The sequence below is a fragment of the Falco peregrinus genome, chromosome Z (genome assembly GCF_023634155.1).
Source record: "Falco peregrinus isolate bFalPer1 chromosome Z, bFalPer1.pri, whole genome shotgun sequence".
Classification (NCBI taxonomy): Eukaryota; Metazoa; Chordata; class Aves; order Falconiformes; family Falconidae; genus Falco; species Falco peregrinus.
Window position 1 is genome coordinate 61337362 of NC_073739.1, and position 14363 is coordinate 61351724.

General features: G+C 39.8%; 1 protein-coding gene across 5 annotated transcripts in view; it reads right to left on the reverse strand.

The window, feature by feature from the left end:
* Positions 1-14363, reverse strand: part of MAST4 (microtubule associated serine/threonine kinase family member 4) — a 274327-nt gene that overhangs the window by 12533 nt on the left and 247431 nt on the right. For all 5 annotated transcript variants that reach the window (XM_055791201.1, XM_055791202.1, XM_055791200.1 and 2 more), the window contains 9 exons: positions 13977-14115; positions 12826-12958; positions 11921-12086; positions 8808-8909; positions 4385-4507; positions 4028-4140; positions 1953-2080; positions 1620-1852; positions 536-736 (listed from right to left, as the gene is read on the reverse strand). In XM_055791201.1, the coding sequence (XP_055647176.1) occupies positions 536-736; positions 1620-1852; positions 1953-2080; positions 4028-4140; positions 4385-4507; positions 8808-8909; positions 11921-12086; positions 12826-12958; positions 13977-14115 (1338 nt within the window). The remainder of the gene's footprint in view (positions 1-535; positions 737-1619; positions 1853-1952; positions 2081-4027; positions 4141-4384; positions 4508-8807; positions 8910-11920; positions 12087-12825; positions 12959-13976; positions 14116-14363) is intronic.

Consider the following 14363-nt stretch of genomic DNA (forward strand, 5'->3'; position numbering starts at 1 on the left):
CCAGGTTTCGCATCCATGCCAAGCCATGTCATGTGACGGCAGATATGCTTTGACAGCAGAGGTGCTATTCCCTGGATGTGAGTCACCAGAGGCTCCCAGAGATCAGCATCACTGGGTTAATGCTGAAATCCCAGGAAACAGCCAAGCCCTGAGGGCTTGTCACTGTCACCCTCCAGCTATTCTTGAAGCTGTACATAGTCAGCTACTTAAAATGTAAGCTACACCCCTACTGTAGGACGGGCCAAGGACTGAAGCCTGCATCCCGCTGTGCATGCACATGGTCGAACAAAAAGTAGTGGCCACTAAGAGACATTTTTGCCTGTCAGAGAAGGTCCCTCAGCTGCAATGTGACCACATCAACTTGTTGATGGACTGCACCATCTAGCAGTGCACGTGAAAACAAACAACAACAAAAAAAACCAAAAAAAGGCATGACACAGAATCCATTCTGGACTCTCCAAAATCTTGCGTTTATGTCATAAACCATCAAGTATGCATAAATAACAGTATTTCAAACAAAAAGATTTGTATCTACCTCCGGGGATCATGAGGGACAAAGCACTTGCAGACAGAGACTTTGTGACTTTTCCAGAGATCTTCTTTTTCTCTGTGTTTTCTAATCGCTGACGAGCCACATGAGATCCAACTTCACTGGGTAGCTTTGAGGTGCTATCTGTACTGTCCACACCCTCACTTCTTCCATTTATCTGATCTAAGTGCTCTGGAAAACTGCCAACTGTACGGAGAAGAAGGGTTGAACACATTGAGGGAAAACTGGAGGTCAGGGAGAGGAAATGGTACATACAATTGTGAGATAGGAATTTTTCTTTCTGTTGACAAGTTCGTAAAACAACATTACAGAAATATGAGTAATTATTTCAGACTTACAGAATGCATAAATATTAACAGAATTAATTGAAGCAACCGTTTTTTGTAGTCACTGACTAAACTAAGAGACAAAAGCTGAAGTAAATCTGGTATCTCAGTATGCAGCTCTCACCTTAGAGGACTTAATCATACATTTATTTTTCATACGAACTCCTCCTGAAGTAATTGAAAGGCTCCCAGCCTACATAAGTTGCTATCAGCTTAACAAGTTTTCCAAAATCATTAGACACTAAGTTTAATTATATTTTTAATTATAATATTTTGCTTTTATTCTTTGGGTAGTTTTCTACCACAGAGAAGAAAGATACCTGGCACCGCTATGCTCAGTATTACAACCATATTGGTAGTAGTCTGTCATAGGTAATGAACTTCCACAACACTGAATGGAGGAAGAACTAAACGTTTCAAACAAACCTGGCTTTGTGTCACATGACCTATCATATCCTTTTCTCCATAGAAGGATCCTGCAAAGGCTCTACTGTCAAGTCACTGTTATATTAACTTACCTAGCAGCCCTCCCGAGTCTGTGGGGAAACACCAACATTTGGTGTTTCCAAATGTGTTGAAACTTTCCCATACATGTTTTCGTGAGGTGTTTCTAGCTTGAGCCTGAGCCCAAACCAGACCCCTCTTGGGATGGCTTTTTTTAAAGCAGTCCTGAAATACACAACTTAAATCCATGAATGCTACTGCTTCTAATGTCATCAGTCAAGAGACCCCCTGTGAATTACCTGATAGTGTGGAACTGCTGATTGTACTTGCTGGAGTGGTGACTTCAGGTTCATCTTGCACTGTTTCCTCGCTCACAAACGCAGGCTTTTCCTGTTCCTCCCGTTGACCCACTAAGCCAGTAGAATCATCCTGCTCTCCTTCGGCTGATATGGCTAACTTTGGAAGCAAACCAGTACTGTGTTGCTGCCTGCTCCTCTCAGTGTCAGACGAGATGGATGTAGATATTTGTTGTCTGCATTAAAAATAAGCAAACTCTCATGCAGTTATTCAAATGAGGAGGCCTGCTACCTGGCAAGCAGGACAGACTGCTTCCAGCACCTCCTTATACTTACATTTCAGAATATTCTGAACTCCAGCTTAAAGATTCCACAGAAGGCAATGTTACACTTTTTGTTTTGTCTCCTGCATCTTCCTTTTCCTCACCTTGTGTTTGAGTGACTCGGTCTATGCTACTAAATACCTATTACAGACAAGAAAAAAAACACAAACCCCCTGACTTATCACTGACATATTCAACACAAAAAGATAATGCAGGAAAGCACATTTCAGGTTCTACTCTTCATGTCCTAAACACCTATACAGTATTTCAGAGTGCAAATCTCAAAATTCTTGAGCCTTTCTAGATTTCCAAAAGTCTGTGTTCTTAAAATGCTTTCCTATTTTGCTCTCTTGGCTCCTCACATACAGGGTCAGGAATAATGCCTCTTCTCATTATGAATTCATCAGCTTTCTCCCCATTTCACTGGGTGAACCAAGAGAGTATAAACATCGTCTATAGCCTTGGGGTTTCTACATCACAGGCTTAATGCATGTCTTGGATTAATTCACAACCATAAAGCCAAGCAAGGCAAAAACCCCCTAACCCTAAGATACTGACTTAGTGTCTACCAGTCAAGTGTGGAAAGCAGAAAAATTTATCTGAATTGACTTTGATGTTAAGAATAAATTACTTGACTAAAAAGTTTAAAAAAATAAACTCTGGACATTGGACAATCATTAGCTGTTAAACAGCACACAGAAATTGTCACATATATTCTATAGTCTGAGAGGCTCAGCTAGAGATGTAATGACATTAACAAACCAAACTATTACTGTGGTACAGAGCTTTTAAAAGGACAGAAGTTCACAGAATCACAGATTTAGGCTGAAAAGGACCTCTGTGGGTCATGTTGTCTAACTCCTCTGCACAAGCAGGGTCACATACAGCTGGTTGCTCAGGACCATGTTCAGAAGGTTTTTGAAGACCTCCAAGGATGGAGACTCCACAACCTCTCCGGAAAACCTGTGCCAGTGCTTGATAACTCTCACAGTAAAAAAGTGTTCCCGTGCGTTCAGACAGAACCTCCTGTGTTTCAGTTTGGGCCTGCCTCTTGTCCAAGTTATCTTCAAAGAGACTGTATCTGAATTTGAAAAATACCACCAAGACAAAATAAGGAGTTTACATAGAATCAGGATAACTACATCCACGATTCCAGTCTCTCCTCTTTCATGCTATCACAGACACAATACATACATGGTACTGCAAAACCAACATAAAATCAACCAATTCCTTAAAGGAATCCTTACAGACAAACAAGGTACAAACACAGACTTGCCAAATACACCTTTAAACTCAGTTCCTAAAGTAGGTTAAAGGGACTTTTTAAATGGAAAGCTTTTGAAAATCACTCCTGGATGCTATACTAAGACTAAAAGCACACTCACTAGGCATTCCACTTCCATTAGTTCCTGCCAATTTACCCTCCACAGTATTTTCTGAGCATATCCACTCTTCCACTATTGGCACCCCTTGTCCAGTAACTTGCCCAGTAACAATCAGCTCTCATCTCAACTACTGAAGTACACTACCATTTGGACAGTCAGCTTTACCTTCAATTCACAGCATTCAAATCGCTCCCTCAAATCCACATCTCTCCCTGCCCACATTATATCATGCTAACCACTATTTTGCTTTTTTCCTTCAGTCTAACGTCATTTAATTAACAGTTACCATAGGCTAGTACTTCAATCTTTTTAATGGCACCATCTGCAAGATACCCAAGACACAACTGGAGAAACATGCAAACTATGTACAAGGAAACCCATCTAAGAAACACCCATTAGCATTTAACAGAACAGTCACCCTAAACTTTCTCTCATGCTATCACGAATTTTCTACAGAAAACATGAACCTATTTATACTATTTTCTATTATCTTCTAAAGGATTCAAGAAATCACTTTCCTACAGAATCTTCCCATGTTTTGATTTAATGGTATTAATTTCATTCTTGCTTAATGTCAGTCAACATTTCTTGAAGAAACAATGCCCTATACATCTCTTCCATATCTAACATTTACGAACTCTACAAAACTAGCAAAATGTTTACGTACATAACACATACTAACATTACAGAAGTTTTTACTTACTTTTGAAAATCTGTGTGAACATGACGAAAACTGTCTTATCTCCAAGTTAAAATCTTCATCATTGGTATCATCTTCTTCCTCCGTTTCCATATGGTGGTATCTCTCAGAGCGAGCTATAGACAAGGAAGATAAACTATTTCAATTTATCAGGAAGGATGGATACCAAGCTTTAATATTAACTGAAAGCATAATTTTATTCTTAGGATTATTCCTGCTGAAATGTCAAACCACCAGTGAAATTGCAAGCTGCCAGTGATTCTGATAAAGGAGATTTTTCAAAGCAGTAAGCACAAGTCAAAGGCAGCGATTATTTAAACAGGGCTTCATCACATTCTTTTAGTGCCATCAAACACCTACTGTCAAAATAACTTGTGTCATCTTCAGACTCCAGTTGTGGAATAAATTCTGCTTTCTGCCTCAACAGACCATTCCAGTCAAGGCTCCTGAAGAACTGATGCTGCTTTACTTCATATGCGCCACCTGGGGGAGCCACAGAAAAACACTGAGCAAATCATACCAAATACTCGACGTTAATTAACCAAACGCCTGGCCAAAAAATGCAAATTATCATGGAAAAGCAAGTTGTTGCTGCAGGCAGGAACATTTACTACCCATTTCCACCAGAATCCCCTAAACCTTTCAGAGCAGCTCCCTGTCCCTGACTACTTGTGGTCATTCCTTTAGCAGTGGTGGCATTCTTTTATCATCTTTCCCCCTTGAACATTTCTATTTTTCTGCATATACAAATTGTTATCTGTCAGCTACACGTTAGTCAGAGGCATCAGATGTAGCAGCAGTAGTGGTCATTATAAAAAATATAAATATGTGCCCTAGATGAGTAAGTACAAATTAGAAAGTAATGAAAAATGATTCTTAACGTTCAGTGCAAATACCATTGGCTGACCAGGAGCTCCTTTTTGTTTTATGGCAGTAACAAGCAACTCTACAGGAAATACCTTACCATTTATCTTTTTACAGATTACTGCCTACTTGTTATGTGTGTTAAATAATTATACCAGTTTCAAGTTAAGAAACAACTACAAGAACACCACAACATACTGGAATTTTTTGTCCTGTAGAGGTGGGAGAGGGTGTTATTAATAAGCATAAATCCAGTTCTAAAAACTGAACAAGTACCTGCAGCAGCCAAGAATTTCTGCCAGCTTGGTTGTATTTGGTTTATGTGGCAAGGTTTTGGTAGTGGGGGGATGCAGGGGCAGCAGCTGCCCCCATGTCTGATAAGAGCCAGTGCCAGCTGGCTCCAAGATGGACCCACCACTGGCCAAGGCTAAGGCAACCAGTGGCGCTGGTAGTGCCTCTGGGGTAACAAGAGTAAAAGATGCTGCACAACAGCAGCTGGGGACAGGAGTGAGAATATGTGGGAAGAAACACCTCTGCAGACCCCAAAGTCAGTGAAGAAGGAAGGGCAGGACATGCTACAGGCACCGGAGCAGATTCCCCTGCAGCTCCTGGGGAAGACATGGGAGACAGGCTGTGCCCTGCAGCCCATGGAGGACCCCGCGCTGGAGCAGGTGGATGTGCTTGAAGGAGGCTGTGACCCTCCTTGTAGCCTGCACTGGAGTAGGCTCCTGACAGGACCTGTGGCTGCGTGGAAGAGAAGCCCAGGATGGAGCAGGTTTGCTGGCAGGACTTGGGATCCCGTGAAAGACCCATGCAAAAGCAGTCTGAGCCTGAAGGACTACACCCTGTGGAAGTGACCCACACTGAAGCAATTTATGAATAACTGTAGTGTGCAGGAAGGACTCATGCAGGAGAAGTTCTGTCGACAGTTCTATTCCATGGTGGGACCCCATGCTGGAGCAAGGGAAGAGTGTGAGACGGAAGGAGTGGCAGAGACAACATGTAAATGAACTGATCACAACCTCTAATCCCCATGCCCCTGCGCCACTTGGCAGGAGGAGGTAGAGAAACTGGGAGTGATGTTGAGCCTGGGAAGAAGGAAGGGGTGGGGGAAGGTGTTTGTAGATTTGTTCTTATTTCTCATTATCCTACTCAATTGCTAACTGGCAATAAATTAAATTAATTTCCCCAAGTCAAGTCTGTTTTGCCTGTGACTGTTAACTGCTGAATGATCTCCCGTCCTTATCTCGGCCCATGAGACTTTTGTCATATTTTCTTTCCCTGTCTATAGTCTAGTTGAGGAGGGGGAGTGACAGAAGAGCTTGGTGGCCAGTCAAGGTCAACCCACTACATTGATACAGCACATAAATTCCTCCACATCAAGGCCAAGTCAGGAGAGAATCACAGAATGTGTGAAGTCAGTGTCAGAGTTTCTGCATTGGGTTCTTTGCTCTTCTGACTGAACCAAGGAAAATTCATAAAAGCCAAATTTTCCCAAAGGAAACCAAAATCACATCTCATTCTAAGTCACTAGCCAAGGAGTGAGTATTTCTCTGAGCGCAGTAATGGGATATTAAGTCAGAATCGTATAATCCTTGATTGGTATCAGACACTTCAAACCCAAAGACATCTTTTTTCTATCGTCTTCCTTCTTTAAAGCAAGTATAGAATCTACCTCTTCCTTCAACTTGACTATGCCACTCAAGTCTCCTGAGCAAATACACAATTACAGATTTCAAGGAGTGTTATGCAGCTAGCTAGTATGTATTAAATAAATATGGCTGTCATTTGAAATGCATGGTGGAGCCTGAAATAAACTGTGCTATTTTCCATGTCCCACTGCAGTCTCCATTTCTGAGTTGCTTTGACACTTGAAACCTTGCTGTGGTTTCTAAACCTCCCTCAGTGCTTCACAGAAATGGCAGCCTGGTTTCCTTCTTCAGACTGCCAGCTCTTGAGAGACCATGAATCATAGAACCATAGAATTGTTTAGGTTGAAAAAGACCTTTTAAGATTATCGAGCTTAACCATTAACCCAGCACTGCCACGTCCACCACTGAACCACATCCCGAAGTGCCAAATCTACAGGTCTTTTAAATACCTCCAGGGGTGGCAACTCAACCACTTCCCTGGGAAGCCTGTTCTAATGCCTGATGACCCTTTTCAGTGAAATGATTTTTCCTAATATCCGATCTAACCCTCCCCTGGCACAACTTGAGGTGGTTTCCTCTGTCCTGAACAGTCAAATCAGCCCATAAACAAGCTGCGCAGGTGCTCCGTGTGGCGGCACTCGCCGTTACAATAGTTAAGCCGGCCTCATTCTAGCCAATTCACTTCCTTAACCAGCTGTAGCAAAAGAGGCAGAATTTGCTACCTACTTCTGATGCAGTCTCTCCCACGGCAACAGTCTTGAATTACTGTGTTTACCAAGAAAAATCATCCTGGCAATGAAACAACATTCCTGAAAGGAATATACTTAAAACAAGGGAATGGAACTGGTTGTGGCTCTTTGTTTTGCCCTTGGCAGCAGTGCCCTTTGCAGTAGATGAAGCAGGCAGCAACTGGAGAAGCTGACTGGGGTGTCACACCTCCTTCACTCTTAACTTCTTCAATGCAGGGCAAGGGAGAACAAGCTTTGCTGGATGCCACCTTCATCTAGACCATCAACTACATTGAAGTCTAAGGGCTGTTCACACAGGTCCCAGATGCTCTGGGGGCAAAGGATACGCAGTTCACTCATCTCAGAAATGTCATCATGTCCCAAAGAAAGACCTGTTGTTTGGGACTGTGTCAGAAATACTTGGGGTCTGGGTTACTCTCATGTTTCCCCTGAGCGGCTGTGGTAAGGCCAGTTATGAACTGATTCCTAAAGGTCTTTTCTATGTTAGCTCTAAACAAATGCAGCACAACGTGACTCCTGGACTGTTTTGCTAACAATTTTCCACGTGCTGTCATGCTGACTCAACCTGTCACTTCGTTTCCTTAGTACCACCTATGTATTTATATTCATGGCATACAGTGTTCACTATAAATAAGACTATACATTTGGGGTCTTATCTGTAGAAGTCCTTTTTTGCTGTATTTCCATAGTGCTTTGCCCGGTGGGATAGCAGTCAGTGACTGATGCTCCCATACACTAAAAATCACATGCAATGTTTCTCACCACTGCCTCTCAACCAAATTCCCAAATAAATACTGCTCCATCAATGAACATGTAAACTCTATTACATAAATGCACAGTGCTTTCAATAGCCTATGCAGGCTTACTGCCCCTTATACCACATAGCATTTTGAGAGGAGAATCTGACATCAGCACAGCACTGAACAACCACAGTGGAATAAGCTGACACCTTTTGTTCTCACTGATACCCATCAACTTTCTTAATATTCACTCCTTTGGTTTTATTCTTTTTTGTGCAAGGCAATAGTCCTTGCTGAATGAGAGTGAGAAGACCTTTCGTAACACAATCTCAGCCACTTCTGAATAATTAGTTCAAGTATTATCACCCACCCTGAAGCCTGGAGGAACTGATTTGCCAGGCTAGGATACTCTGGAAGAAGGAAGGATCAGTTGTATATTGACTTCCCTTCTCCATTTCCCTGTTTAATACTGTATTCATGGAGCCCCCTCCAATGGCTAACTGGGTCTCTGAGAAGTTTCTGGTTTATTTATAAAATGAAGAGAAGAGTAAATATGAAAGACCACATGTATTCACCAAAATAAGGACAGTCATCATCTTGTTAGGATCGTATTACTGATCTGAATCTATAAAATACCCTCTGCTGTAATGGAATATTGTCATGCTACTTGCCCTGACAGATGTTTTCTGGGCAAAACAAACAGGTGAACAGAAGCTCCCAGTGTTGAATATAGAACCTATTTCTAGCACACTAACAATATAAGATAGTGCTTCCTAACCTGTTCCAAGTCTTTCCAAAGGATTCTGCCTGAGCAGTAGGGTAATCAGGTCCTGGGCATCTGGAGGTGGTGCTTCATCCTTTTCAGGCCAGTTGATTTCATCTAGCAAAACAAAGTTGTTTGTTATTACTGATGTCTGATCCCAACATCCAGCAGACACTGTGTGAAAGCTCTTGTAGTGAGCTAGCAGTAAAGTCACATTAAGAAAACTGTTTCAAGTTGCTCTCTGTTGCATACCAACTACTTCTGATTTTTATACTCCCTACACATACTCCATGAACATATTGTTATGATCCCATTTTCCTTGGTAGTATCCTTTAACCCAAAACAGCGTTTAACAACATAACACAGGCATGCTTGACTCATGGAAAACTATTGCAAAATATTAGCACAAAAAATTGTATGCTGTCCCTTCTCCCTGCCTGCCCTGCAACCCCTCAACCCCAGCAAAAAAAGATCATGGTCTACATTTTAGTTCTGGTTCATGCAGACTGCTGTTAAGATGGATGCAGCTGACCTAACCCAGGCAGTCACTGCTCACATCTGTAATCCTTCTCTAACGTTAGAAGACTCACTGCAGTCACTACTCCCATGACTATGGGCCAAGAAACTGTGCTCTGCTCTGAAGAGATAGATGCCAACGGAGCTTTTTTCCAAGCATCTCATACTTCAGAGGAGAACCACCCCACTCTACAGATTTCTTATAAGACTTTTGCACAACCTAACAAGTTTAACCTAAATCACACAGTCAAGATATCAAACCTTGCAGTATTCAGGTAAGGCTAAATAAAAATTCTGCCCAACTTTCATTTAATCTAAACAATGGAAAATTGCACCAGCTTCAATATGAGCATGAACTTTGTAACAGCATACACAGCAAGTTTTGTCTGAGTTTTAGCAGAAACTACCTTCGCAAATGTAATATACCGCAGATTTAGACAAAACTGCCTAAGTTTCTTGGGACGTACCAGGATTTTGGCTTCAGAGAACGAGAATGTTGGGAGCTAGGAAACTTTGTTATCATTTTATGATCTAGATCTTTCTTTCAAAATGATCACTATTGGAGAAATACTCATCAGAAGCTACACACAAGTTTAATCTTTGTATTTCAGAGTTTAAGGAAAGGTACTGAAATAAAAGGGCATGACATGTAATCTGTTTCTGGAGCATTATTTTTAACCTAGATCATTTCAGGCATTTAAGTTTACACCGAGGCCTCACACAACTGTATTCATACAACTTGGGGGCAGGAAAGGCAATTTACAATGAAGAAGGAGCATCATAAAATGAGGGGGCAAGACTTTAAGGTAGATTTTCAAGTAGAATGTAACTTTGACCCACAGAAACTGGAACTGAAGTCTAGGCTATAATTTGGGTTCTTTAACATGGCTTTTACAGTTGAATACTAGGGGCCCATATATTTTAGCACAGGAAACTTATCCACAGTAAGAATGATTTCAGTAAGGATATTCAAAATAAAAGAGAAGAAACTGACAAGTCAACATCAAAACAAGAACCTAAGCTGACCAACAGTCTGGGAAACTGAGTGGGAATAGCTCAGGTTTACAAACATACACTTCTACAGATAATTGCTGCAAGATAAATGGACACATTCAAACAGTTATTTGCATAAGTATCAGCTAGATTGTAATACATGACAATGTTTTACAAAATGTAAAATTAATGCCACATGCAAAAGAAAGTTTAAAGTGCGAATTCGTCATTAATTTTTGACTATTCCTTCCCTTCTCCCAGTCAGAGAGCATAAAGATAAAAACACATGTGTATGTGTCTGGAAATGCAATAAAAACATGAGTTATTTCCATGTTTGCCTGCCTACGGCTTCCACTGCAGTTTCAATCTGATTTGGAAAATCAAGCATGAATATGCATCACAGCCATGAGGCATCCCGAACAAAGCCAGCATTTGCTGCTTGTGTTAATTAAACAGTTGATTCTCCTTGCCACTCAGGCCTCAGCATATCACATCAGAAAACAACACTGTTATAAATCCATGAACAGCTAGAATGTTGTATAAAGAGGTCATATACTAGAGGTAACTTGCAAATCCCTTTCATTACAGTTACAAACAAGACCAGCTTTCAACTTCAGAGATGAAGGAAAGCAAGATGATGATACAGTGTCTCCTTAAGTGCAAAAGGGGATTTGTTGCATTCTCAGAGAATAAGGAACCAGAAGTGCAGTTAGTTTTCTGTCGGATTTTTGTAGGTTTGTTGTTGGTTTTGGTTTGTGGTTTGTTTGGTTTTTTTGGGGGGTGGTGTGGTGGTGGTTTTCTTTTGGTCTTAGCTACTGGACCTTTTAAGCAGACCATAAAATGGTACGGGAAATACTCAGTAACAGAGGTATCATTCTGTTAGACTTCTGGCATAAATAGAAGCTCTCAACATCTATGCATCTGGGAAATTTATGAAAACAGCAGGTAGGATAGTAAACAATTCTGTTTAATTATCATTCAGTTTTGCCACAAGCCACATAACAATACTTAGGGTCAGCTTGCAGGTTAAGATCTAAAAGGTTATTGAATTTTAAATGGAAGAAGAACAGCTGCTACAGAAACAACATTACACTACAACAATCACCAATGAAATCATTAACAATCTGTGAATTGAATTTGTTTCCTTCTCTTTCTCATTATTTATTATTCAGGAGACATTTGTTTTCCCGTTTTATTACACCTTTGTTAATTTCTTCACTGTGCCATGAGGCATTTTCCCATTTATGCAAATTTATTTTAACCATTTTTGCTCTGGTATGATTTATTTACAAAAGACTGAAATCACTGTGCCATAGTGGCACTACTTTTCTACTAGTACTGCTTTTCTTTTTCAAACAGTGCAGCTTAACCATTGTATTCTACCGCTACTGCATTTCTGTACTTAGCAGCAATATGCAGTAAATTCAGCTTTTAATCCAAATTTATTCTTATTGCTTTGACAGCAAATAGTGTATTACAGTATCATGGTAATTGTTGTTTTCTGAGCAAAACCAGCTTGAAAACCTAGTCTGTAAAGTTTTAACTATCTTCACTATTAACAGAAACCGAAACGTTTCACAGCACACAAAGAAATTTGGGATTTTTGTGATGGTCCTCACCACTAATGACTTGTCCAAACAGCTCTTCTGGTGTATCTCCAAAGAATGGCACGCACCCAACAAGAAATTCATAAAGGATAATTCCCATAGCCCACCAGTCCACAGGTTTTCCATAACCCTGTCTCAGTATCACTTCAGGAGCTATGTATTCAGGGGTACCACAGACCTAAAAGAAAGAAAATAAACATGATGATGAAACAAGTCTAACTTGAGCTATGTCACATCATTTGTAATTCTTAAAAAGTACAATACAGAAACATGGAATAATGGAATAAGTAGGCTTTAGTCTGCTGAGTTTACATCACAGCTACTGTTTTTAGAATGACCTAGCTACATTTAGAGGCATCATAATCAACATTTGTGTATCTGTCATGCAAAGAACAGTGTGTTTCACACACTGCAGTCCATCATGGCAAATATTTTATTTAACTTAAATACATCCTTTTCTTTATATGAAAGTTGTGATGTTTTTTTTCTGAAGTTTTACAGTGAACAGATTGTGAGCAATAGTAATGAGGCATGCTTAAAGGGAAATGGGCCATAGCAAGGATTTTAGCACCCTTGGCTGTACAATGCATCATGAGCTCCACAAGCACTCTGCTGAGACTTCTGAATTCCTTATAAAAACAGTTTCCCATTTGTCTCTCTCACAGATTCACTTGCACACAATTAGATTGTTCATCTTACTAATAGATCCTAACGTAGAAAGAAAAAAGTGTAGAATAATCTGCAAGGCATCAGTAAAAGTAACTGACGTACACAGTCGGAACACCAGTGTAGGAATAACAACAGTTTATGTTGCATTCATATACTGTTCTGTAATGATGGTATCATGGTACATTCTGCTAGCAAAACATCACTTTGTTTGAACACTCAATATAGAAATGCAAAAGGCCGTATCTTACTTGTTTGTCAAGGAATTCTCTGGCATCCTTCTCAATGTGACCTTCATACAGATTGGTAGTCAAACTCATTAGCCCCACCTTTGACAGGCCAAAGTCTGTAAGCTTTATATGGCCCATGGATGTTACCAATAAACTGAAAATTAGAATGATGTGAAGTTACTGTGATATAATTCAATATTACGCGCTTATCATTAGTATTATTATTATACTTGAAGGAAAATTTTTCATTAGCATTGCAAAAATATAAAGACAGCTTAAAAAATAATTTCACCAGGTACTAAATAAACAGGTAAAAAATCTGACAGTCTTACACTTGTTATCATCAAATGTAAACAAGCTTTTCATATGTAATTGCACAAATCTTATAGAATCATACAAGTGTTGAGAGCTGAATGCTAGATGCTTTGAAGAAAACCGAAAACCATCATCTAAAAGACCTATAATAGAATTAATACTGCTTTTGAAGTGTCATGAGCATTTTTTATCTGTAGCAAGCTGGGTCATTCAGCTGAAAAAACCCCTCAGGCATTAAGTTAGTAACTAATACTATACTGGTCTGAGGTACTACTCATTGAAGGTATTGTCACCCAACAGACATGACTTAAATTCTTTTCCTTTTTTATTTTTCAAATGTGAAAACAGGAAGAAGATTAATGGAGCTGCAACAGCCATACTTTTTACTGCAACTACTTGCTGTAATGCTGTTTATGGTATAGGAGCAACATTATATTTCTAAATATTGAAAAAAAATAAAAAAAACCTTGCAACATAGATTTCCCAACCTGGTAAGTCTTGTCTTCATATATGCAACTATCTGCAAGTTAAAGATACTTCGGATGTTTTAAGCATAATTTTAAAGATCCTTCCCTTTCCATTTTCCTCCATTTCAGTGAGAAGAGTACACACATTTTTTTTAGCTATCCTAATAGCCTCTTCCATTTCAAAGACAGAAAATTTTAAAGAGTTCTTTTGAAAAAATGCACTTCCTGTAACTGCAGGTAATGAAAAGTCAAATATTGTGCAGAAATTGTGAATCTACATAACATCCATGATAAAAAAAAAATTTCAAAAACATTCAAAGCAAGCTTACACCTTTCATATTTGATCTAACAATTTCAAAGTCCTCTTTTGGTTATATTTTATATACATACTTGTCTGGTTTCAAATCCCTGTGTACAATTCCATAATTGTGAAGGTATTCCAAGGCCAAAACAGTCTCTGCAAAGTACATCCTTGCCATGTCTACAGGTAAGGGACCCATATTCTTCATCAAAGTAGCACAGTCTCCACCTGTGGGAACAGGAGAAACGTTCCAGATGACACTATAAATTTTTAAGTATATCAGAACAATCCATATATGCTGCAGAAAGAGACACAAGCTGTAGTCATAAATGCCTGCTTTCCAGTCAGATGACTCAATTGGACATGTAACCACACCAATTACTGTACTGAAACACAACATGCAGCTGGGAGCAAGCAGTTCAAGGGTTTAGCTGGAAACCAATAAAGTCTGTGCTACTGCTTAAAAAAAAAAAGGG